This window comes from Diuraphis noxia, unplaced genomic scaffold (genome assembly GCF_037042655.1).
Source record: "Diuraphis noxia isolate RWA-SAM2 unplaced genomic scaffold, SU_Dnox_SAM2 contig0003, whole genome shotgun sequence".
Classification (NCBI taxonomy): domain Eukaryota; kingdom Metazoa; phylum Arthropoda; class Insecta; order Hemiptera; family Aphididae; genus Diuraphis; species Diuraphis noxia.
The window spans coordinates 8,461,484-8,488,399 of NW_028301713.1; the positions used below are offsets into that span (position 1 = coordinate 8,461,484).

The 26,916-nt window shown below is 31.3% G+C and overlaps 2 protein-coding genes across 2 annotated transcripts; one reads left to right on the top strand and one right to left on the bottom strand.

Annotated features, from left to right (window-relative positions):
- Positions 1-9,853: 9,853 nt before the first annotated feature.
- On the top strand, positions 9,854-18,738 carry LOC107163512 (uncharacterized). The gene is made up of 3 exons (XM_015510976.2): positions 9,854-10,305; positions 13,452-13,510; positions 17,996-18,738. The coding sequence occupies exons 1-3, from the start codon at positions 10,144-10,146 to the stop codon at positions 18,510-18,512; spliced, it is 738 nt and encodes a 245-aa protein (XP_015366462.1). The 5' UTR covers positions 9,854-10,143; the 3' UTR covers positions 18,513-18,738.
- A 5,878-nt stretch (positions 18,739-24,616) lies between these two features.
- Positions 24,617-26,458, bottom strand: LOC107170613 (uncharacterized). Its single transcript, XM_089223144.1, has 4 exons — positions 26,117-26,458; positions 25,809-26,055; positions 25,264-25,736; positions 24,617-25,147 (listed from the first exon to the last, which is right to left on the bottom strand). The coding sequence occupies exons 1-4, from the start codon at positions 26,456-26,458 to the stop codon at positions 24,617-24,619; spliced, it is 1,593 nt and encodes a 530-aa protein (XP_089079270.1).
- Between the last annotated feature and the right edge of the window lie 458 nt (positions 26,459-26,916).

Genomic DNA, 26,916 nt, shown 5'->3' on the forward strand with positions numbered 1-26,916 from the left:
TTTTTTTTAAATAAAAAATATGAATGTTCTTCTGAGAGTTTCAAGAGTTACAACACTACAGCAGTTGAACATAGAGTTATTTATTTATTTATTAATTTATTATATAGTTAGTATTTATGTAAAATGTAATATGAACGTTCATATTATTTTTTTATTTTTTCTAGAATTATGTGTTTGATGTAACTTAAGAGGACGTTTCACCCGCATGTGTTGTCTCCGTCTTACAAGTGCGTAACATTGCAAAAACTGTTTCGCGCGGGAAAGAACCGAGAATGATATAGTTATAACTAAGAAATGAAATTTTCATCACATAAAAAGGAGAATTTTGTCTGTGCAATATCGTTTTTATTTTTTCGATATCAGAACTACAAAAAAAGTTATTCATGCTTAAAAAACGCAAAATTAATGTATTATAAAACAATAAGAATTTTTTTTGTATAAGTGATATCGAAAAAATAAAAACGATATTGCACAGAAAAAAATCTCCTTTTTATGTGGTGAAAATTTCGTTTCTTAGTTATAACTGTATCTTTCTCGGTTCTTTCCCGCGTAAAACAGTTTTTGCAATGTTACGCACTTGTAAGACGGAGACAACACATGCGGGTGAAACGTCCTCTTAAGTTTCAACAATTATACTAATTTGATATACACTACAGAATGCTCGTACAGCATACGTGTCAATCGACAAATGATATTATATTTCGATTTGTTGTTGTTTTTTTATTTGAAATATATTCTTTTTTTTCACTTATTTAAAAAAATTGTTAGTCAATAAAAAGCTATCAAATTATTAAAAGAAATCACAGAAATCAACAAATGTTCGACACTTATAATAATTGAAATTCATAGGGTTTAGTGATATCAATACATTTACATATATTTATATTACACAATGTCACGACAATTTTAAGATGTAAAAATAATTAGTTATTATATTTATAGCTTATAAGGTATTTGCTATAGTTAGTTTAAATAAAATTCTTTTTAACTGACCATCATAATTTAAGTAATTGAAAGTAGATTCAATAATATTTTATAGATTAAAAGAAAAACAGATTTCCTACAAAAATGTGTGATACATATAAAAATTCAACAAGACAGTAATATATTTATGTATTAAATTAAATATGTTTATAAAGTTTTCATACCCTTAGAGACATTATTATTGCATATTATATTAATTTATTTTTTTTCGTTGTTATTATTCTATTTTTAAATTAAACTAATATAATTTTGAATAGCTGGGATTTATTGTTAAAAGAATCTTGTTTTGATTAAATAGTACAATGCATGAAGAATTTATAAAATTATGTTACTCATAATTGGCTATGTATAATATATTATTTTATGTAAGAACAATTTGATTGGAAGATAATTCTTATTCATGCAAAATTATGCCAGTGATATCAGTATAATCTGAAATCTTGATGTAAAATATTAAGTAAATGAAATGACTTGGTTGTATAGTTATGTAATACAATATATGACAAAAAAAATTCAAAGCAACTCATATATGAATACAGATTTGTCTGTGTTTAAAAAATAGATACCATCTTTTTCAATACACATTAAAAACTAATTATTAAAAAAATAGTATTTTTATTTTATTATTATTATTAATTTAGAAAACTATACAATCTATAATGGTTCAATAATCATAATGAATGTTTTAAACAGCGTGGTTTGAATGATGCTAGTGAAAAACCATCATGTGAGCCGTGAGGTAGGTATTTCAACATGAACTTACAAATTATTTATGAAATTTGTGTGTTAAGTCTCGAGGATATTAAAATAGAATAGTATGATAATGTTGTTCGAAAAGTTTAGTCAGCGACTTTAAATTACGAATCATTAAATTTCATATTTAATTGTCCAATATCCTAATTATAAAAAATAAAATAAATAAACTCAAACACTAACTTCTTGTCAGGTGGCACTGCTGGGAGCCTTCCTTCTCTGTAATAAATGTTATTTTTTTTCTTTTTAAGTCACCACACTTACTTATTATACACTGTATGTATAGATTGTAAATAAACTTTTATCTTCAATAAAAAAAAAAAAAAAAAATTGTCCAATAAGAAAATTGTTTGTGACCGTGAAAATAAAATACATAAAGATTCCATTTTAAAAGCTATTTCATTACCGACATCGACAAATGTTTAATATCAATGTTTTTCGTTTCTATATCAGTATCAATTCCAGTAAACTTCTAATAGCGATACAATAAATCCAAACTTTTAGATAAGTAAGAAAAAATGTAGGTACGTATAACACAATACATAAAATACAAAAATATTGTTGGATACGGTTTTGTAAAAGTGACTCAAGTGAATAATCATTATTTAAGTATACAATTGCGATTAATAAGTGTATTTGGTTGTCAACAAAATAAAATAATACGCTTAATATTGCCTTGAGTGAAGTTCGATTAAATATTTTTTTTCGTATAGTGTTGCAGTTTCTTATATTCCTAAAGGGGATGAAAAATGTTTATCAAACAAAATAGTTGGAGAATTGTTCGTATTGGCGTTGGCGGCGGCAATTCATAGGTTTATAGGTACATAAAAATACTCTGCTATTATACGGTTAAGGATTTCAATAAAAGTTCTAAATGGAAATAAAAATAAAACTAAATACAACTAAAATCGGTTTAACGAACACTAATTATCATTATTATTATTATTCTATCGAACTTTCCATTAACTAAATATTGTCCTATACAGGGTCTCCACAGAGATCTGACATTCTGACAAATGAAATAACTTTTGTTCTAATCAATATTTTTAAAAAATTTCTTTTAAATATAATTCATAGACACTTGCGCTACATTTTTAGAATACATTTTTTATTTTTTAATACTGAAAATAAAAAACTTAAAAATTGATAAAATTTTTTTTCAAAATATTCAATATAGCCAATTTGTAAATCTGATTTTTAGAAAAATGTATATGGTAAAAACACTTATTTAAGTCAAATAGCTGATTTTTTACAATTTTTAACGTGACGATTAATATTGGCTGTTAATATTTATTGATAAGGTATAACAATAATTTTGCGCCGGGAACGGCTGCGACGTTTGAAACATCCCCATAATACCATGTCGTTTGTCCTGGACTGGACCGTAACCATTGTTGCAGACGTCCGAGGTAACCGTCGCAAATGTCCAGCCATCTAAATTAATAACAGTAGGTACCTATATCGTAGGTACCTATCCATCGCCACCGCGCTAATTGGACGACGACGCGGTCCTGGGAGACCCACGGGATCATTACTCACACTCATGTTTAATGCCCACCGGTAAGTCATGGTGGTCCGCAGTACAGTCGTGTATTGTCAGGATTATTATTATTATTATTATTATTATTAATAATAATAACGAGGATAAGAAACTTGATGTGCGGGCGTGGTGAAAGGAGGGAGTGAAGGGGGGTACGCACGACGGCGGTCGACTTAATGTTTAGCCCGCGTGACGATTGTGGTGCGACGGCGGAAAAGGAATACGGGCCCTCGGGGAATTGTTTTTCGTTTCTTTTCCTACCCAACGGACGCATCGAAATGTTTTTCGAATCTTTTTATCCTTGTAGATTGCGCAACCATTTTATACACTCGCGTACTTTGTATAAATCGAAAAAAGTTATACGATTTTCGAACGGTTATCGTGATGTGCAACAGCAGCAGTAGTTGGAAGTTGTGCTCGGCTGTATATACATAAGACTTGCAGTTATTTATTGATCAGCACTGAGTGAACGCCGCAGTTATATATACGGTCCAATTAAAATCTTATTCGATCAAGTTCTTAAAAAGAGTCGACGACGAGATTGAAATTCAAAAAGTTATCCAAAGTTTCGACGCAACGGGATGGATAAACGTCAACACCATTCGAAAAAAATCAGAAATCTATAACTTATAGATTTCTATATCAACGGGCTTAAGGGATGAACGACAAGAGAAATGAAAAACAAAAATATTCGTTTTAATTATTATATATTACGTCAAAATGCCATGTGTCGCGTTTCACGTTTGTATTCGTCTGATAAAAAATAAGTGTCATCTTATTTTACCGTAAAGATATTATCGAACTGCACAACTGGCGTTGCAGGTATATATGTGACCTTTAATGTGTGTTTCTGAAGATTTCGAACTTTTATCTAACGTACAGTTTTGTACGATACTTATATAGAAATAATATATTAGTATATATATATTATATATATAGTGTGTTTTGTTGGTTTCCCTCGTAAACGTATAGTTTTATAAGTATATATATATATATATATATACTAATATATTATTTCTATTATATATATATATATATATATACTTATAAAACTATACGTTTACGAGGGAAACCAACAAAAACACACTGCCTATACTACTGATAAACTATTTTACTCTACGAGCGTGTTGTTAAACTTTAAATAAAAATGGCGAGTAAAATACACAGGATAGGTGCACGCACTTACCGTCTGTGTGGCGTAATAGCTATAGTATACCGGATGATCGATTTAAAACGAGACATTATACTCATCGTTTCATTAATATCCGATTGATAGTTTTGAAAATATATTTTTTTACATAATTTTTAGTCATTTAGTAAGTATAATAACACAATTTAATTACAAAATGCATTTTTAATTCGTTTTCCCTAAGCAAAATATTTTGTGGAGTACTTCAACCTATAACCTGCTGAAATAGATATTTCGATATTTATTATTATGAAAATCAAATTTTTTGACGAATGGGTACCTATGCTTTTGATTTATAATTAGTATTTAAAGAGTTTTGATGAGCAGAGAAGATTGGTATAGTTGGTATACTGCTAAACTTAAAAATTAAAATACTTGAATAGTTTTTGGTTTTATAACTTATATAACCATGATAAACTGTTACTCGTCAGAAATGTGGTTTTTATATATCAAAATACTCCAAAGAATATATTCTAATTTTGAATATGAAATCAAAAATATAATACGTTGTTATTAAAATAGTAAAAATTTGTCAGATTATTATACGATATGAAATAGTAAAATATAATTTTTTTCAAAAATGTCATTTTGTAATGAATAAAATTTAAAAAAAAGCATTTTCAAATGCGTTTGTGTTTTCTGAAATAATGGCATAGTGTGTCATGTATATATATATGTATATATGATATGTATTTACATATATCAATGACGTAGAGCGCCATGTATGGTAGTGTTGCTGAAGTTGGCCGACGAATCGGAAGACCGAAACGACCGTAGAGTGCGAGAGCTGCAAGAATAATATAGATGAAAACCACGCGGGCGAGATCGGAAAACTTGTTAATCCGCCGGGATACAGACATACAGCTATAAAGGAATAGTAGGCTTAAACTTGTTCGTCAAGTACATGTTCGAAGTCTGTTCTTTCCGGCGCTGCTACACCATATCCGGGCCCCTCTCCACAATGGCATTATCTGTGCTATACATAAGTTGCAAATCTCGTCGTGGCATTATCGCGTGTTTCGCTGTAAATCCGACGTCAATAATTCGCGTGTGCCAATGCTTCAGACGTTTCCGTCATACATATTGTTATTGTTATTACCTTTACAGTCTTACACACGGTGATGACCTACCGACAGTTTATTCTATACGCGGTTATCTCCTTATTGTCACTGAAAGAAAAAAAAAATCCCAAACAAATCGACTTGATAATACCTATTATTCATGTTCCGATAAACGGGGCACCAGGGGAGGGGGAAGGGGTTGTTACACTTATCCCACATATACATACCTACCTACAATCCGTGTGTTACGGCGATGAGGTGCCTATAATATTATATAAGACGTACCGCAGCTATACAGTCGATATAATATATTATACAGTCATCGGCGCGTGCCGATAATAAGGGTGGGTTTGTAGTTTGTGTGTGCTCACCAATTTAACGTCATCGTTGATTCGTTTATGTTCTCCTTAACTATCTGCCTGATAACACATCGTTAGGTGATATGTTTCGCTGCAAATGACGTATAAATTATTATTGTTATAGAGCGTGGCAATTACGATGTCGTGTGACAAACGACGGCAAAACGATTTGAAAAACACTCGACTGGATTTTTTTCTCAATCTGAAATTCCAAGTGTACAATTTTTCTAATACAATCATTGATTACAATTTATATTATATACGTATAGTATGAGAGTAAAAGGTTTGAACGTTTTTTTTTTTTTAAATTAATTAATATACGTTTTTATTATAGGCGTATAATAATCATATCAAATGGCCACTGCGTACTTTTTTCTACAACGCAATCAACTAATTGTGTTACTTCGTCCTTTAGTTTTACTAAATGAGCAGACACAATAAAGTCGAAAATGCGTCACGCTTTGTACGGTGTATTGAACTTGCATCAGCTTGAAATGTGTTCGGCGGAAATATCCCAAGTTCGGTGAATTTATTAAACCAAATGTTGTGTATAAAATACTAATTATGTTTGTTCGTAACATTTCATTAATAATATTTATGATTATTTGTTTTTACGATTTGTTGGAATATTTTTAGTATGATGAATTTTTTTCGTACATAGTTGTTAAAAAAAGGTTCTAGTGTTCGAATAAATATATTATAATTTGAAATATATACACTTATGTAATGTAATGTAAACTGTGTTTATACCGATTGTGTGTTGTACATAAAATAAACATTTCATATTATATACAGTATAATATAATGAAGTAATGCATACGCTTTTGATAACAAATGGGCTAATAATAATTATTGAAGCATACTTAAAAATGTGTAATGCAATATAATATGACTGTATTATCTCCATCATGGAATTCAATAGGTTTTAAATTTAATTTAGTGCTTTATTCATTCAAACAAATAATTATTTTTTCACATGGTTTTTGTTCTTGTGTAATTACAGTAAACAAAATTAACATATTGCAATGATTTTATTACCATAAATAAATATAAATGATGAACATTATCATATTTGTTAAGGAAAATAAATATGTAAGTATAGGTACTTGTTACTTTTAAATATATTAGACAAACAACTTTTTATGTTAAAATACTTAAATTTGTAATAAACTACATCTTTAAGTTTCTTTAAAACTTCAGTTTATATTGACTTTTGAAGAAAGTTGATGTATAAAAACATAATCACCTCCATACATATTTTGTCAAGAAAGTTTTCATGTAAACGAAATTGTGGTCGAGAGTTTTTAATTTTAATAGTTTGCAATTTGGGCGGCGTGCAATTACAAAAATAACTTTTTTATATATGAAAGATATTATGTGTATACAGTATACCGTATAGGGTATATAGACAGTAGATAATACTCAAAATTCGATCGTTAAAATATTTTCAGCCACAAGTATTCATAGTTTAATCAACGTTTTCTTAATGTAATTTTCAAATCCACCAACCCTTCCCCTTCAGTTCAAGCAGCTGTCGAATCGAAAAGGGCGCTTATATGATTTAATCTGACAGTGTTCACCCCTCTCCTATGCACCATGTTAGAGACCAACAAAAAGGTGCTCGCCAGAACGAGAAACGTCATAAAAGAGACGAGGAATAAAAATGAAAAAGCTGGCATTTCCAATTTTGTTTGCTGCTTTGAATAATTCATAAGAGGATTTTTTTGTAATCAATTGTTACCGGTCTGCATGTTAATGAAATTCAAGTAATTTCATCTTTTTTTTGTTTATTTCGGTGTGTTTTTGGCGTCATTTTGCAAAAATTTGCCAATAAATTACGAGTCGAGGCTCGATGAAACCGTGCAGGTCAGGCTCACCCGGATGTCCGGTTTCTCGTATAAGTTATTGCCCTGTCAGAGGTTTACGTTACAGACCGGGAGAATTCCAATTTTCACGTTTATATAATTTTCATAATTTTCGCACGGGAAACTAAAACGCAATATGTAACTGTTTTGGAATTGTTATTTATTTTACAATTATTGCGAAAATGGCTCAAAGCCCAAAGCTTTGACAATATATCCAACTATAATTAACAATAATTAATAATAGTATTGTTTCATTGTAATATGTGTTGAGTAGGTATTACGCGTAATATTGTTTGTGTGTTTTAAAAACAGCCTGTTTGTCTCGTAAACCGCAAAAATTTACAAAAATTTTGGAAATTTTAAACGTATATGCATATTTTATTTATCTGACTGCAACGTGTGGATAATGAAATTATAACTGTAATCTTTACACGCGATTCGCAAGTTTCGTATTGTTTATGAATAATGATGATGATGTTCGAATCATAGACATATAAAACAACTAGATATAGCCGACTGTGAATTACATTCCCATAAGAACGTTGAAGTCAGTCCACCATATACCAACAGGGCAATGTTTACATAAAAACTCAATAGATAAGATACCTATATTGATAAGTGATAATAAATAATAATTCAAATAATGAAAAAACGAATTTCTTTTCATATTCTATAGTCAAAATGTCAACTACAAATTAAATTACATAAAGTAGTGTTAAGTACATAATATACTACAGTAAAAATATTTATATTAATTTTGTTATCATTAATAAATATTCTTATCAACCATGCGATTTTGTAAACATTGCCCTGTTGGCATATGGCGGTTGACTTCAATATTATCCCGTAGTCGGCTATCTAGTTGTTTTATATGTCTATGGTTCGAATATAATGCAGTGTAATAAATGAATGCCTATATATCATTATTATCCTTTTCAAGGAACGTTAATATTATTTTATGGTAACAACAATAATATTATATATTATTACGTAAGTATTATACTTAATATAATACTATAATACGATGAGCGTAAAAACTTGCCGTAATTTCACGTGTGATCGGGAAAAAAGGAACACCACGGCGAGCACAGAGTTTTCAATCGAATCCTTTAAATTGATTTATTCGCGCGCGATTGTTGACGGAAACTCTTGAATTGAATACAAGATAATAATATACATATATATATATATATATATTATTATTAGTCGAGGACACATCGATTTTATACCCTAGCAAACGGGTATATATAGTGTGTACACACATTCCAATTTACAACGCGCATCGTGTACAGCCACCGCCGTGCTTTCAGTGAGGGTGGGTGTGTGGGACGGAGAGAGTGAGTGAGAGGGTGATGGTAGGGAGGTATACCGTAATTCGTTTAAATTCGGATGGACGTTTGAGGAGAACACCGCCGCATTGGGCACCCATACACAAACGTATAATATGCAGGCCCGTCGCTAGGGTACAAGCAAGCCATGCGTTGCTTTGGGGCGGCATAACATTTAAAAAAATTGAGGCGGCAAATTGTAATATTAAATTTCCAAAAAAGACAGAAATTTAATTATTATTTTTATTCGCTTTAGGGCGGAAAATGTCTTACGACGGACCTGATAATATGTATATAATTAAGGGCGATCGTGATGGAGGGGGACGAGGGGGTGTTACGGAAATCGTGGTCAGAATCACGTCCGCGTTAGCCGCGAGTCGTCGCATCGTGTTTATTCATTACGACTGTGCCTCAGCCAGCTTGACATATTATGATGTGTATAAAGACATAATAATGCGAGCGATCGGCGTGTGTATAGTTATCTGCTGTGTGCCTATACTATACACCTACGCACGAGGAGTACGCCGGCAAAAATATAAAAATAAAAGGAAATCGTGCAATACGTCGTTGCAATATTGGTTAAAATAAATAAAACAGCATCCCGTATGATGCATATAATATATGTATACTGTATAGGTGTGATATATTGTGGTACCTGCACGGTCCGCGACGCTCGAGAGACCGCGGTCGCGGTTACGGCGGTAGACAAGACATGGTGGGAGACGGCGAACGTGTACGCATATGCCTACTTAACATAATGTATAATTATATTGTGTTATAAAATCATACAACCGCCGCATCAATCCGTCCGTTCGGTCGTCGGTAAATGTTGTGGTTGTTGTTGCGCCGTTGTTTGTCCGCTGTTCTCCTTCGTCCCGGAAGTCCGACGCGTGCACTCTTGCAGATTGATAATAATCGTAATTATATATGTACTAATAACAATAATCATAACGATGTGTAGCTTTAAAGTATTATTGTATTCACATATTAATATATAACATTATATATTCTCGAGAACACGATAATTATTATATTATATTCACCCTCCGGCGATCGGCGTGTATATGGTCCGGGACAGCGGTTGCAGCAAACTTCTCGAACAGTGTTTTCCGTTCGAAATGGGCAGCGGTCTTTGCAGGAGTAGAGACGAAACACCGAGGGCTGCACGTCGGGCGCGGGGGTTTGATGGATTGTACCGGAAGATCGTTTTCAATTACGCCAAACAGGTAAATGCTCATTGGTTTGGATTGTTATCAACACGTCGAGTCTTTGAAAAAACAAAAAAAAAAAACAAACGATTAATATTCATTATGTTACGAACATGATTAAGTAGCAAAATAATTAACCAGCAATACAGGCAATGTAGACAATACGATTCATAAATTTAATGATTTATCATAATAAACTCTTAGGTATCTAAAATCATGTAGTTGTAGATTTTAAAACAAACCTACAAATGGCTGTTGTTAATTTTATTGATATCACACTATCCAAACAATATATTATTATCTATTTAAAAATATAACGAACTAATACCTTAAAACGAGTTAAACTATTTTGCATAACATTTTTTTTCAACTATAATCACTGTTAATATGTTGTATTTTATTTAAATATATATATATATATATATATATACAGAGTGTAACAGGAAGACCTGATCAAAAAAAAAAAATATATATATATGCTAATAATTATGATGAAATATGAATATATGAAAATATATATGAATATAATAAAAATATGAATTATTCATCGTATGAAAATTTTTTTGATATTATATGATTAGTAAATAATTTTTAGAAATATACTCATGTCAGCAAATTATCAAAAATCATTATTTCTAAAAAAGTTTTTGCGTTGCATGCAAATTAATTTAAACCAAAAAATTTTTTTTAGTTTTTAGAATCAGATTCACAAATAGGCTATTTTAAATTTATCCAAATGATTTTTATTAAATTAAAATTGTTTTTTATTTTAAATACTAAAAAATGCATCATATATATAGCGATGGGTGACATAATGAAAAAAAAATAATATTAATTCGATTATTTGGAATTTGAATTGGAATAAAAGTTATTCCAAAAGTCAGTTCTATCTGTTACACTTTGTATATATATATATTAGATAACGTTATAATATTATTAATATTTTAGTAAACACAATAAATTACATTACTATCAATTTAAAATATGTTTAGTACCTGCGACCTGCCAATAAAAATGTAACTATGAAACATAATATATCATAATATATTATAATGCACTACTAAGCTTTACATCTGAATTCATCTATAATGAACTAGTCAAAATGTACTTGAATTTTCAATAATCATTGTCTATTATGTACACTGTTTAATAATCACTCATATTGTATAGACTGCTATAGATGAACTATGACGTTTACATTATCTTAAAACTATATAATTGATTGTTTTCATTAGATTTGCTCAATTATCTACTTTTTGCTACTTATATTAACTTAGCATGGAGAGTAAGAACAAAATTATTAATTTTTATAAATAAATATACTTACATATTTTATGCGGTAAAAATATGAATTATTAAATACTTACAAGTATTTTGACAAATCTCAGTAGGTACCTATATGATATATCAAAATAGAGTAAGTGTTATAGATAAACCTGAATGAATAATATTATTGTTCACGATTTTACAAAAGCATAATGTTAAATTTGAACATGTAACTACACTATCAAGATTTTGAATAACAGTTTAGCAATGATATTTTTAGTAATTTTGAAGTTATTGCCTATTGTATAAATTATTTTCGATCATAACTTTAAATGTGAAATATAATAATAATAATTTGTTAAATTAACGTATCTATTATAAAATATATTTTTACTTATATGTGTATTTCACCTAAATAAATTATGTTAAATTGTTTAACGTCATTCAGACTTGGTAAATAATTAATCTTTGTAGTTTACAAATGTAAATTCGAAAACGAAAAATACAAATTGTAAGTTTAAATTTATCGCGTAAAGATATACCTAAATATAATATTTTTTTAACATATTATTTATATTAATACTAATTTTATTTATAAAATATGAAATTATGTTTGAACCATAATAGTAAAACGTAACTAGTTTTGACATTTAATACGAGTGAACAAGTCCTAATTAAAAATTCTAACAAATAATAAATAAAAATCATGTTTAATAAAATTGGTGTTCAATTAAATTTCAATATGCTAATTACACTTACACCTACACGGCAACACACAATGAAAAATTTAATAATTTAATAAATTCAGTAAATCTAAATTTAATTTATATTTAATTAACTATAGTGACATTCATTTATAATATTATACATAATAATAATAATATATCAATTCACGATAGTGTATTCATACGTTTATTGTAATGTGTAAATAAAGTTTTTAATATTATTTCATTTTAACGTATTAAGTAATATATAAATTGAAGAAAAAAAAGTGAGTAAAAATGTGTCTGGAAATTAATGGGTATATTATTATTATCGTCATTATTGTGCGTTCACAAATTATTTACGTCATGTTAAATTATTTAAATTGGTTACGCTTGTATGAAATTTTACAAGAATACAAAAAAATTAGTGTTACTGATTTTTGGTGATGAATATAGTTACGAAAACCTTGAATCTTTATAGACGGACTCTTGAATGTGAATTTCCATTAAAAGAAACTTCTCTGATGTTACGCGTATAAAATATAAAATATATGTATATAATATATAATATATATATATATATATTTTTTATTGTAAACCCCTCGGTGCGATTATTTAATATGGAACATCTGCCAAAAAAAAATTAATCTCCCGCTTAGACTCCTAATGACGCATAGTCTAAGGTCAATTGATATTAATGCACTCGTGTAACAATGCAATATATTATTATGACACTATATAATATGCACATTACATTATTACATATGTGTATAACTATAACATATAATAATATTCTGTCGAAATAATAGCACTAACTATTGTAAACTATACCATATTTTAATTCTATATATTATAAATTATATCTTTACATAATATTATTATTATCATGATGACTTATGGTGTTCGATGTGTCGGATTCAGATATTTTTTTTTACAGTTACTTATTGTAATTAATATGCATTACTTATAAATTTACAAAACAAATAATTATACATAACGCGAGTGTGAGCTAAATATAATATATCGATATAAAAATTATGTTTCTTAAATGGTTGGTAATAATACCTTTAATAATATGTTAATTAATATAATAATACAATATATACATTTGTTATACCTAATTAACATAAGGTAAAATAAAAAAAAATAATGTCTGTTCAATGTATTAATCTCATTGCTTATCATGTTTTTCAGTGGACTCAATATTCAGACAAACACAAGAAGAGTGAAAAAAAAAATAACAAACACATTAAGTAAGTTGAATGTTATATTTTTGTAGACGAAAATGAAAGGAATATAAGTTTATTTATATTGCAAATTACCTATAAGTATTGGTACAATTTCGTTGAAATATTACTGATCGAGGCTATGCATAGAACCATAGAAAAATGTAGAATTATAACCTATGTTATAGAATTTGACGGTATTTTAAAGTTTACCGGCGAATAAATATATTTAGTATACAGTAATGTAAACAAAAATCCCAGAATTATATTATTACAATGTATACATTTGCTTTACCTACAAGTTGATCCATTAAATGTCTCCTCTAATTATTTTGAAAAGTTTAAATTTATTTTGAAAATATTTTTTCTTACATTATTTTACGTAATTGAAAACAACATTATTGAAAAATTTGTATTTGTTAATTATCGTTTTTATTTTAATGATAATATGTGTTTTTAATTTCACATTTTCAAGCAAAATAATAATCTTGGAGTATTTCGATGCATAAAAATCGAATTTCAAATGGATATATACCTATTTAAGTAGTTGTAAATTGATAACTGATAGGTATTTCAAGATTAGATGAGCTGAGTAATTTTTTGTTGATAGTACCACACCTATGGTTGCAATTTACTCTGCGTCAATAATTTCTAAATACTTATAATCAGTTAACTAGTTGTTCAAAATTCGATCAATTTATGTATAGAAATAATAATTTCAATAAAATTAAAACTGAAATATTTGGTAGATATTCTAGCTGGTATTTGCTCAACTTTTTTCCTGGTCACATTTCACCACTATGCGCAAACATTGTTGAATCAGATCATTTTTTGTACATTCAAATTCTACCAATGAATCCTTTACCCTATAGTATTTAGAAAACGACGACGTCGATAGAAAATCTCGTATTACGTATAATAATATTCATTGGAAAACGTATGAATTGTTTATATTCATAAAAATGTAATTTTAATAATAATATGTTACTCATTATTTGCTCAGAATTTAAAACTTTAAAACCGCATTATGTATAGAGATGATTTGTATAGAGATCATGTAGTGCGATACAATAAACAGTTAAATTAGTATTGAGTTTTATTTTTTTTATGGTCACGCTATTTGAAAAATATTAATTTCTTTGTTATAACTTATAAAAAATGTGTTAAAATATATACGGGCAGTACAGGATGTAAAAAAACTTTTCGAACGTACCAGAAAACTTTTTTTTTGAGTATTTTTTTTGCAAAAGTTTTTATAGTACTTCTATCCGAAAACGTGATGGTGAACATACTAGAAAAAAAAAATAACGTACACATCATTGTAATCACCAATAGATTCTGAGAAGCACTCGGAATCTAAAATTGAACACGTACAGAGTTAAATGTAATCATAAAATCCATATTCTGGAAGAAACAAAATTCAACAAGAAATCGCTATAAATACAATATTATACGAAGCGGCAAGCTACACATTTATGGTCCATAAAATGTTCATAGGATTTATTATTTGTGTCAATAGGTGTGAAAAAATAAATAAATTGAGATAATAGGATTTGTTATTCTAAAAAAAATGTATTCATATAAAATGTCAATTGTCATTAAAATAGTAAACTTTAAAGACTACATAGATTTAGTAGGTATTTTTGCTGTCTTGCGATAATAGTTTATGTTTAGGTGACTATACAAAAATAAATTCAAATTATATGATCAATAGCCGTATTCGATATAATACCTATAAAACATATAATTTAATCAATTGCGTATAGTTTACATCGCATTATAAAAAATATGCTACTGGGAATTTTCATAGATTCATAAATATAAAATTAATAAACGATAGAAAGAAACAGATAAAAATTACTTAAAGAGTAAACAGATAAAAAAGAAATCAGGAAAGTTGTAGCGTTTACTATAGGAGGTAGGTACGTTTAACAAATCTAATGGATAAGCGAGGGATTAAATTATTATTGTTTCGTGAGATACGTCTTATTATTAAACAGCGAACAGTGTAATACGACATGCAGTGATATATTTTGTTATTACTTATTTCAGTGGCTCACTTACGGGGAAGGGGTGAATGGAGTGAATTCTACCAAATGGTAAAATTTCAACAGTTTTAGGGGCGCAATTTTTTTGAGATTATTTATTATTTTTTTAAACAATATTTATGATTCACTGGAATAGAAGGTTAAACTCCTTATAGCCATACTTATAGAGTCAAAGTTAGCAAATTAACTCCAATATGACGAAGATATGATTGAGTTTGATTTAAAAGTTTGCCCACAAGGTAACAGGCAAGAAAAAAATTGTTTAATAAAATTTATTCATGTTATTATTATATGTATGATTTTTTAATTGAATAAAACGTTTTAAAATTTATACTGTTAAACCCTGGGATATACATTTTAAAATTTTATTTAAAACATGCTAAGGACACATTTTTCATTAATTGAGGGTGGAGACAGAAAGGGAAAGTCTAAGGTTGTAAAGAGTAATGAAAAGTTGGTGTGTGTGGGGGGAGGGGGGCTAATATAGGTCCAATGAACACAATTTAATGGATGTCATGCGATAACTAAAAAATAGGTGTGCAACTATGCAAATAATCTAACGTATTTAACGGATTGGCATAAAATCTTCTTCTTCTTCCTGTCCGCCTCTGTAACCTTCGAATCGAAGCGAGGAATTTTTTGTGAGATACTTCTTGACATTAAAAAGCGACCAGTGTAACACGAAAGTGATATTATAGTATGTTATTTCAACCAATATTACAAACTATACTTTGTATAGTGTATAGAAGACAACAACTATTGGACAGCCAGCAGTGAATAGGTCCGAAGAATGCAATACTACGATGGGTGTCCTGCGAGAACGACAAAATTAAATCCATAAAACTACGCGTGACACGGTTTAGTCATATAATATAATAAGACGCGCTGTAGTCAATAAACTCCGAACCTTTCCGTGAAACCTTCATCTGCGCGTTTTATTATGGACGATCGTTTGCAAAACTTTATGCAGGTATCTTGGGGCTGGGGCTGTTTATTGGGGAATTAAAAGAGAAAAAAAACACAAAGTAAACGTAAAACCACGCACGGGCCTGGTATATATAATATATTATAGGTATTCCCAGAGCTGTTAAAATGTATTAAAAATGTTACAAAGGTATATAACCTCGGCGCGGTATCACATATACTCTTATATATTGACACAACAATAAACTTCATCACTATTATATTATGCTTTATGTCCATTCGGTCGTACGCTTCGTGAAATCGAATACGTCCCGACGGCGGACACGGCTATAATGTATAGCCGAGTACATAGGATGGTTGAAATTTGCAAAAAAATATCATATTATTGTACATGAATATTATATTTCACGACAGAAAGATAATGATATATATGACTATAGACGAACTCACAATGTCAAATTTACACGAAGAGTAATATTTTCAAACCCTACAATAATATTGTTTACATTAGAGCCGAGTAAATACTATACATTATGGGAATTCAGTATTATACGGAACAAATAATTTGTTCCTGATCGGAACTTTATACTATTAACAGTTTTGACTATTTGCCCCGGAACGAAACTTTACTGTAACTTGACTCAAGTTAATTATAAATCCGTATAATTTTGTCTGCTCGTTTACCTAGCCTATACAGTATCGTATATAAAGAAATTCAACATCCATATAAACTGTATAGATATATAGTTCCGTATAGTAGGCACTTTACAGCTGTGTAAACACCTAACGTAGATGGACGAATATTAAAATATTTTATTATTTTAACGATTATTAATATAACGATTTTGAAAGCGACAGATACCGGGGTGTAACCGTGAACATTTGGGCTCTATTGAATTGGCTCCCAATTTTGGGCAAATATGAATTCGAGTCTTGAATTGGCTCCTGAAAAATGTATATTTGAATTGGCTCCCTAAACTGTAAATTATTATTATTTAACCAGGGGTTCTCATATTATACGCGTTTATTTTTAAGACGTCAACCTAACAAAGTCTGGAAATTTCCACTCAAATGTAGTAGTATAGCGCAGGATATACCTATATTATTATATTTATACCTATACATATAATTACATAATGAACTTCAATAATATGCATAAAAATATAATTAAAATTTAATAAATTACTATTATAATATTATTCTACATTACATAAACTTTTATAAAAATGTGCTATACTACTCTAGGACATAATGTCTACCTAGCATTAATATATATAAGTATATAACCTAGCCATTTTGGTAACCAATATATTTTTGAAAAAAAAAATAGTAGGCAGCCAATTCAAAGGTACTTACTAAGGGTAAAATATTGACTGCTTGTATTGGGGAGCCAATTAAATTGCGTCGGAAAATACCTCAATGATATTTTATCTCCGATAAAATTTAATTGGGTCGAAATACACGGTTAGGTTAGGCTAGGTATGTATAGGTAGTTCTTGTGTTCTCAAACCACGTCTATTTTGTTTGATTGCATATGCAGGAGCAGAAGGAAGAAACCTATAATCAGTGGACCGTTTCCGGCAGATCCGGACCGATTGCAAGGCGACAAGTGGCAATACGTGATACTGACGCGGTTGGACACAGAACCGCCACCCGAACGACCGCCGCGAACCAAACGACGCCGCCGGCAGGAGACGGAGACCATCAGTGGCGTCAGTAGCATCGTCCGTTGGGGATCGGAGCGGCGGCGGCGGCGGTCGTTCGGTCGCAGACGGCAGCCGAAGCCGCCGCTGTCCACGGACGAGCCGACTACGGAACCAGTGGCGTCAGGACGGTTCGACGTTGGCGGCGGCGGTGGAAATGTCGAAAGAGCGTTATCGATGGTCGCGAAGAATAAAGCGTCGCCGGCTTTCGACGCGGCCATCAAAAAGTCTTCGATGTGGGTCGTTTTGTGGTCGGGTGCCGTCGTCGTCGGTCGGACGTACGCCGCCCGACAAAACGGTCTGCTCGAATCCGTCGCTCGCGCCTACGCGATGGCCAACGATTTGTCGTCGTAACGTTGACAAATCGGGGGTGCAAGTACCTATACGGTTGTGTATTATAATAGCCAATAGTGTTTATGATACATTTTTGCATAGAAATAATAATATTGTTACCGATATTTTGTACACCACTCATACACAAAATACTATTATGATAATAACATTTTATTGTAAGTAACTTATATATAGGTAATTACTGTAATTCTTTAGTGTACTTTTCTAAAATCCACTGCGAAAAATCTATTTTGTTTCATATATTTACCAGGTATCGCAATTACGTCTTCATTGGTGTATCGTATGAGACCATAGGTACCTATAAACGGCTATAACAAAACGAAATCAAGTGGTTGTCCAAAATCCGTAGTTATTCTATTCAGTTTGCCAGCTATATATATTTCACTTATTAAATCAGCATTCGAAAATACGTCCGATGTTAATTTGATTGTCTGTAGATAATCAGATCTAACAACGGGTTGTATACAAAGAGCACTGCATTAGGTACTATCGTATACAATTATATACAATAATGGTAGGGAATGGGTTCCCGTTATTATAATAAAAATAATTAAACGCCTTATGACTTATACGGTTTTGCCTAAAATTATTTCATTATATTGTTTTGATTTCAAAATTCCAACTATAGGTTTGACATTCGAAAAAAATATTTTACAATAATAATAAAAGGATAAGGAAAACCGTATAACTCTCCTGTCACATTATAAAACTACAGCTTGCCTAACTTGCCGATTTTATGCCACCCAAATTCACGTCGAAGAAGTCGTCTTACTATCGAGTTCAATTTAAGTGCACACTCGACGCATTTGAATGCCATAAAAGCTGAACTTAAAACAGTTCAACGATTTATCCGGTAATAACACGGAGAATGAAATATATATATATATATAAATAAAGTGGCTGTGTAATGCCGAAAATCCTCCTTGTGCAGTGTTTATGACTTCCGCGGCTCGACGGATGATACTTCCGGTGTGTTAAAGGCAAGTCGCCTTGTCATCATTTCAGAAACAGGTCGTTCGATTCGAGCAAAAAGGCAAAGAGAGGGAGATGAAAATAAATATATTTGAAGGTTCGACGTTATGTAATGGTCCCATTCGATATGCGTTTATACTATATATATAGTATATATACGAGTTATATACTATTTTATATGGATCGTAGATTTTCGTTTTCCAATTTTATTCACCATTCTACATGTCCGGTTACTATTGCGACGTCGATAAAAATGGTCCGGTACAATCTGGTAATAATTAGATTATAGTAAGTATACGGTTTGCCGAAGAACATTTTTCATACGAAAAAATTATTGTTGGGTAAATTTTTTTGAATCCACCCGCCATATTATATAAATGGTCGTTACTCGCATACAGTAACAGTCAAAACTTAAGAATGTCTATCTCAGTTTAGTTTATTTTTTCTATTGTATTAAACGAGATGATATTTTTTGTTAACTCAATCAATTTGTAAATTACGTATTTTTCAACAATTTATACGTGTGTGCATATGTAAAAGTTTAATTGGTTTTAAGTTTTAACTGGTGAAAGAATAATATATAATTCAATTTTGATTGTTAAACAAAAATTGAATTGAACTATATTATAATGAAACAGTTTTTAAACTTAGACGATAAACATATTTAATATTATATTACCTACATTTTAAATGTATTGATGTGTTTTTGAATATGTTATTATAATAAAAAAAATATTCTTAGTATATTTGTATAAATGTATACTTTTGTATTTAGGTGGGTACATCCGCTACATTGCTAACTAAATGTATAATTATATTATTGACAATTATTGAGAATAATAATTAAATATAACATTATTTTATTAAATAAATAACATTAATTTCTATGTCAATTATTATGGTGCTAATATTACTATAGTATATTAAGTACATAAATACTTAAAGAGAACAGAATACTTCACTATTACATAGCAGTGTGTCCAATAAGATTTGTCTAAGTATTCATTTGTCCATAAAAATTAATAAAAATACACTTAAAAACTCAAAAAGGCTTCATCATAATTTGCTTCTGGAATTAATGGAATAATAAATGTTATACAATCGTTTGAAATTTTTTTGGATATTATAATAATAATTATACATTACTATATTATAATACGTTATTTTTTGAAATGAAACTTCTTTACGGATGGTACAAGGCCAAAAGCTTGGCAACAAAATTATGCTCACGACACGAAGTTTCCATGATGACAAAATATAAAAATCATATTATAAATGATCTATAAGTTCAATAATAATAATTATTTTTTATCTATTTTCATATTTAATAATTAATGTGAAATAATAAGACAAAGCATATTTTTAATATTATATATTAAGATAAACTACACTTCACGTCGATGGCGACCTCCTGGATGGTAGAAAAAAAACATTTATAATGAAAACAATAATTTTATACTTTATACAGTTTGTAGCCTTGCAGGGTAAAAGTTTCTTTCCGCACCGAAGCCAAATATTTATACGCCGGAAATCCATCGTGTACACGCACAGTGTTTTTTATTTTTATATATATAACGTTATAATTAGGTATTAATGAGAGTTTTTTCATCCTTCAATGACCACTATATAATAATAATAATAATGATAATTATTAACAATATTATGTAATGAATTTAATAGACCCTAAAATAACTGTGGATTGTTATATGTCTTTAAATCAAATTACTCATTAACTATTATATTATAAATTAAATGATATTACCCCTCTGATCCTTGTCTGTTGAAACCGTAGTCAATATCTGAGGTATTAAATGATATGACCAATAAAAACACTTTTTTCTTTAAATTTACAATAATACTTATTAATTAATTTAACCTTTTTAATACACCTTAAGGTATATATATTTTAAAAATTTACAACTAATATATCTTTTTTGTATGGACGATCTGCGTAGTCTTTTAATGCTCGCTTTTGACCGTCTATACAAATAGACAACAATAACGCGTCTGTTCAGTGACTAAAGACGGATCTCTTTATATCTAATATTGTATGTGTGTGTATGTATGTATCTTATCTTATTCTTAATGACTAATAATTATTATATATAATATATTGAATATAAAAAGATATGATGACTTAAGCGCACATCATTACAATTATTATTATGTATATAATATATATGTGTGTATGTATTGGCAGTTTCTTAAAGAGTTTATACGGCGCTTTTGTTTTTGGGGAAGACGTAAAATTCTTATTGAATAATATAACAAAAATTGTTGAATATGCAAAAATATTTACATCGACTCCACGTCCGCTTAATTCAGAATGGGTTTCCATTGTTTTTCCTTTCCATCACCATTTTTCTCCGGCTTTCCCACAGCGAGTGTCCGTCGACGGGTCTCTCGTTTTCGGTCTTCTTCGCATACCTACGTCTAAAACACTTTCCTCATTATCACAACCTCTACAATGGGTCTCAACGAGTTGAAATTATCTTAATTCTCTTTGGATTTTTTTCTGTCTCTCCTACCTTACTCTGTATGTCTGTCTCTTTTTCTTTGTCTGTCTCCCCCCTCCGTCTGTCGGTATGTCTGTCTCTCACTCCTTCTCGCTTACGCTGTATAGTATATACATTATAATTTATAATACAACTGCACTCACTTTACACCGTAAGTACACACTACACACTCTTCAGTAAAGTCGTTATCTCGTTAAACACATACCCTCTACGAGACCGAATACATAAAAATGTTTAACGAAAACTATTTAAAAAAAACTTAACTGATACGATATTAATTGAGAAAACAAACAAAAATATATATAATTATGAATGTTACTAAACAAATAAATAAATGAATAAAAAACATTTTTTTTTTTTTTTTTTTTTTTTAATTTTGATTGTTGTCAAATGGTAACGGACAAAGTAGACGGACTGCCCTTGTAATTTCCCCAAAGTTAGTTTTTACGGAAGCCGACCGACCTACTCCGTCACTTCCCGCATGGATTTGGAGGACCCGACCGAGAAGCCACTGCAAAAGAGGCAAATTGGTATCTCGTATTAGCATCACAGATCCTACCTCTAAGTTTGGCACTTTAGATAGAGTCCATTTTGCACGCTCTTGAAGTTGACTCAAATACTCTGTACTCCAGCGCTTCCATAGAATTTGTGAATATTGAGTTACTCTTCTCCAACGCTCCAACGGAGTCACTGACGTAGTCGTTTCATCCCTTTCGGGTAACGAAGTAATTGCATCACCAATTAAAAAATGACCAGGCGTTAAATAAGGAAGATCGCGTGGATCGGACGACAAGGAGGTAATGGGACGAGAATTTAAACAGGCTTCAACCCGGGGTCAGTACAGTACTCATCTTTTCGTAAGTTAGGCTTGATTCACCTAGCACCTTAAATAATACATTTTTCATGGACTTAACCACCGCCTCCCATAAGCCGCCGAAATGTGGAGACCGTGGCGGTATTAACTTCCACTCAACCCCTTTCTCCGCAAGTGCTGCAAAAACTGCGTTTTGGTGTTGATCGGATTGAAATAAATTGTATACGTCCTGAAGCTGTCTGCGGGCGCCAACGAAGTTTGTCGCGTTGTCTGAAGATATAACCGCACTCCTTCCGCGACGGTCGAAAAACCGATTTAGTGTTTCTAAAAACGTTTTTGTCGTTAGATCACTGACTAACTCTATATGTATTGCTTTAGTAGCAAAGCACACACATATAGATATATATTATATACTATATATTATATAGCCTTTATCGCACGGCGCGTTTCGCCGTAAACTTGATTTTATCATTATGGGCCCGGCAAAATCGACTCCGCATCTCGAGATTGGTCGGCTGCACGTAATTCGATCGGTAAGTTACCCATTATCGGCTGTACTATTATAGGTTTTTGTTTAAAACACGTGATGCAACTATGCACAATCTTTCGTGCTATACTGCGTGCTCCCAAAGGCCAATACCGTTGCCGAATAGACGCCACGAGGGCCTGTGGCCCACTATGTAATACATTTTCATGTTCACTTTGAAACAATAACCGTGTATACTTACTGTCACGGGGAAGTACTATTGGGTGCCGCTGAAATTCACTTAACACAATCGCATTTGCCAACCGTCCTCCGACGCGTAATAGGCCTTTCTCGTCACAAAAGGATCGTATCGTACCAGCACATTGTTACCAGCTACTTGTGCCTTCTGTGATGTAAGATCATTTATTTCTTTTTGGATATGTTTTCTCTGGACCATTTTAATTAGGTGACGCCAAATTGGCGTACTCCAATTCGTTTACGTCTAATTGCCCCACGACACTTGTACGACTCTTTAGCCCGCTATTTCGCCAACGTAAACAATACGCCGTTATTCGGATAATTTGTTTTAATGACGAATGAGTAGTTAACAGTGAAAAATCCGATGATCGGTGATGTAGTGGAGGGTATGCGTGAGTATGCGGCGCATACCGACTTTTCAAATTTTTAAAAGAGAGCATACTAAAGAAAAAAACTTGAGACCAGAAGTATGCGCTGAAAAACATGCGTATACCTACTTCACAAAAATTGTTTTTAACTAGCTGGCAGAAGTATTATTATATTATGTATTAGGTAAATAAATATACTTTATAATAATATTAATTACATTGTTAAAGTTATTATAATTTAAAATCAACTTAATAAAATAATAACTAATTATATGTTATTAATTTATATAATTGAAAGGAGGTGGATGTGGGGGGGGGTTGATGCAGGCCGTAGCCAGACCAAATTTTCTGGTGGGGCAAAGCAAACTTTAGGGGGGGGATGTTATACATAAAACAATGTCTGTCTAATATTTTTAAGGGGGCAACGCCCTTTCCCACCGTGGTTACGGGACTGGGTTGATGACAAAAGCTGCCACATATGTAGCATACTCACAAATAACTTTAGGACTACATGCCTGCCGATGATAATGTGCATATGAAATTAAACGTATTTGATATTACGTTACTCTTTTCTTCGGGCATTTTTTCGATTTCAAATTTATCAGCTTTTGTCGGGTTTGACCACATATCGGCGTCTTTAATTAACCATTCCGGACCGAACCACCAAATTGATTTTTTCCCGATGTCCTCGGCATTACATCCACGCGAAATTATACGTCCGCCGCGTTGTCATGAGTGGGAACGTGTGACCATTCGCTGCACGCTGCCAACTCTTGTATTTCACAAACACGGTGCGCGACAAATGTCTTCCATCGACCTGATGGTGATGTTATCCAAGCCAAGACCACTTTAGAATCGGTCCAAAATCGACGTCGATTAATTTTTAAATTTAATTTTGGTATTAGTTTATTACGCAATCGGGATAGCAGCAAGGCGGCACACAGTTCTAACCGCGGCAAAGACACTATTTTTAACGGAGCAACGTTTGACTTTGCGCATATTAATTTTACATCTATATTTTTGTGTACGCCCGTAGTTCTTAAGTATAAACATGCACCATACGCCTTCTCGGATGCATCCACGAAACCGTGTATTTCAGTAATGACTACTATCTTGTTTGAAATTATTTTTCGTGGTATTCTTAAATTATTTAACGATGGTAACCCGTCTCGGTACCTTTGCCATTCGGCACAAATGTTGTCGGGTAATACATCATCCCAATTAACCTTTATTTGCCATAACTTTTGCATAATAATTTTCGCGATTATAATAACAGGTCCGAATAACCCTAATGGATCAAATATTGTCGCGATCTCGGATAATATTTTCGCTTGGCTATCGGGGCATTGACCTCTACCTGTACTGTATAGAATAACATATCATCATCTGATTTCCAATGCAAACCTAGTATTTTTGTCATTACCTCACCCATACCTCTTATGTTATTGTTATCGGAATGCACGTTGACTATTAACTCTGGGTCATTAGATAACCATTTGCGAAGTTCTAAACCGGCTTTGCTCATAATTGAAATTAGATCATCTCGTAATTGTATTGCACCGGCCTTCGACATTGCACCACCTAGATAGTCGTCCATATAAAAATCTCTAATAATTAATTCGCCAACCTCCGGACAACTATCACATTCCGTATTTGCCAAATTTTCGAGACACGCTGTTGCCAAGTACGACGCCGGCACGGTGCCGTAGGTCAGTGTATTTAGTCGATATACATGTATCGGTTGTGTCGGTTCAGGTCGCCATAACACATGTTGAAAATCTCGCCGATCTTCGGCAACTAAAAATTGGCGATACATTTTCGTGATATCTGCTGTAAACACGTAATAATTATAAGTACGAAATCATATTAATATATATATTAAATCGTCTTGAATAGACGGACCTTTAAGTAAAATATCATTGAGACTAACGCCCGTATTGGTTTTACTTAAGGCGTCAAACACGACCCGTAGTTTCGTTGTAGTACTACTGTCATTACGCACGGCGTGGTGTGGAATATAATATTTTCCTTCTCTGTCTTTGTTTTCGATTTCGTTATCTACGCGTTCCATATGCTCCAATGCTTCGTATTCCGACATACATTTTATATAATCTTGTTTTAACTGTGTATCTCTTTTGTAGTCGTTTTTCTAATAATAAAAATCGCCATTCAGCAATATTGTATGAATTACCCAATTTTGGCGCATTTACTTTAAACGGAAGTCGAACTCTAAATCGACCGCTTTCATCACGATTTATATTGTTATCAAAATGTGATTCGCATTCCTTTTCTTCTTTTGTATACACTGATTTTGATTCGTATTCTTCTAATTTCCAAAATGTTGTAATCGACTGTTCTAAATCTGTTTCTGTATTCTCAGTTATCGATAGATTTACCGCACTCGCGGCCCATCCACCTGAATTAATTACGTTATCTGCGGGACCCGATACTACCCATCCAAAACGAGTTTCTTGGAATATCGGTTGACCAGCTACCGGCTTTAATTGTCCCGTACATAATAATTCGAAAAAATAACCAGCACCAATTAACATGTCAATTTTTCGTGGTGTATTAAACCACGGATCCAGGGCCGTATTAAGGGACAATGTATGGGGGAGCAAACATAAATATGACGTCCCTAATTCAGTATACGCCTTTTTTTACAAGTAAATAACCAAAAAAAAATTTTCTCGCTACGCTCGAACAAACATTAATACTTACAAAAAACTTTATGCTTACCTAATAATTAGTCATCTACTCTTCCTATTGTCTTATACTATATATTTAAACACATGAACCAGATACAATTTATACATATTAATACATTATTACATATACTACATGTCTACATATCATTATTAATTTCAAACTAGGCTGCCGCCTGGAGCATCTGCTCCTTTTGCCCCCCCCCCCCCCCTTGATGCGCCCCTGCACGGATCAGCCAATTTTATATCACGCAGAATCAAAATATTATTTTTTATTAATTTTGACGGCAAATTATTAGTTATAC

Coding starts and splice junctions, on each gene's coding strand:
- LOC107163512 (XM_015510976.2), top strand. CDS start 10,144: ATGGTCCGGGACAGCGGTTGCAGCAAACTTCTCGAACAGTGTTTTCCG. Junction 10,306..13,451: donor TTTTCAATTACGCCAAACAG/GTAAATGCTCAT, acceptor CATGTTTTTCAG/TGGACTCAATATTCAGACAA. Junction 13,511..17,995: donor AAAAATAACAAACACATTAA/GTAAGTTGAATG, acceptor TTGCATATGCAG/GAGCAGAAGGAAGAAACCTA.
- LOC107170613 (XM_089223144.1), bottom strand. CDS start 26,458: ATGTTAATTGGTGCTGGTTATTTTTTCGAATTATTATGTACGGGACAA. Junction 25,737..25,808: donor CAATGATATTTTACTTAAAG/GTCCGTCTATTC, acceptor ACGTGTTTACAG/CAGATATCACGAAAATGTAT. Junction 25,148..25,263: donor TGTTATTCTATACAGTACAG/GTAGAGGTCAAT, acceptor ATTATGCAAAAG/TTATGGCAAATAAAGGTTAA.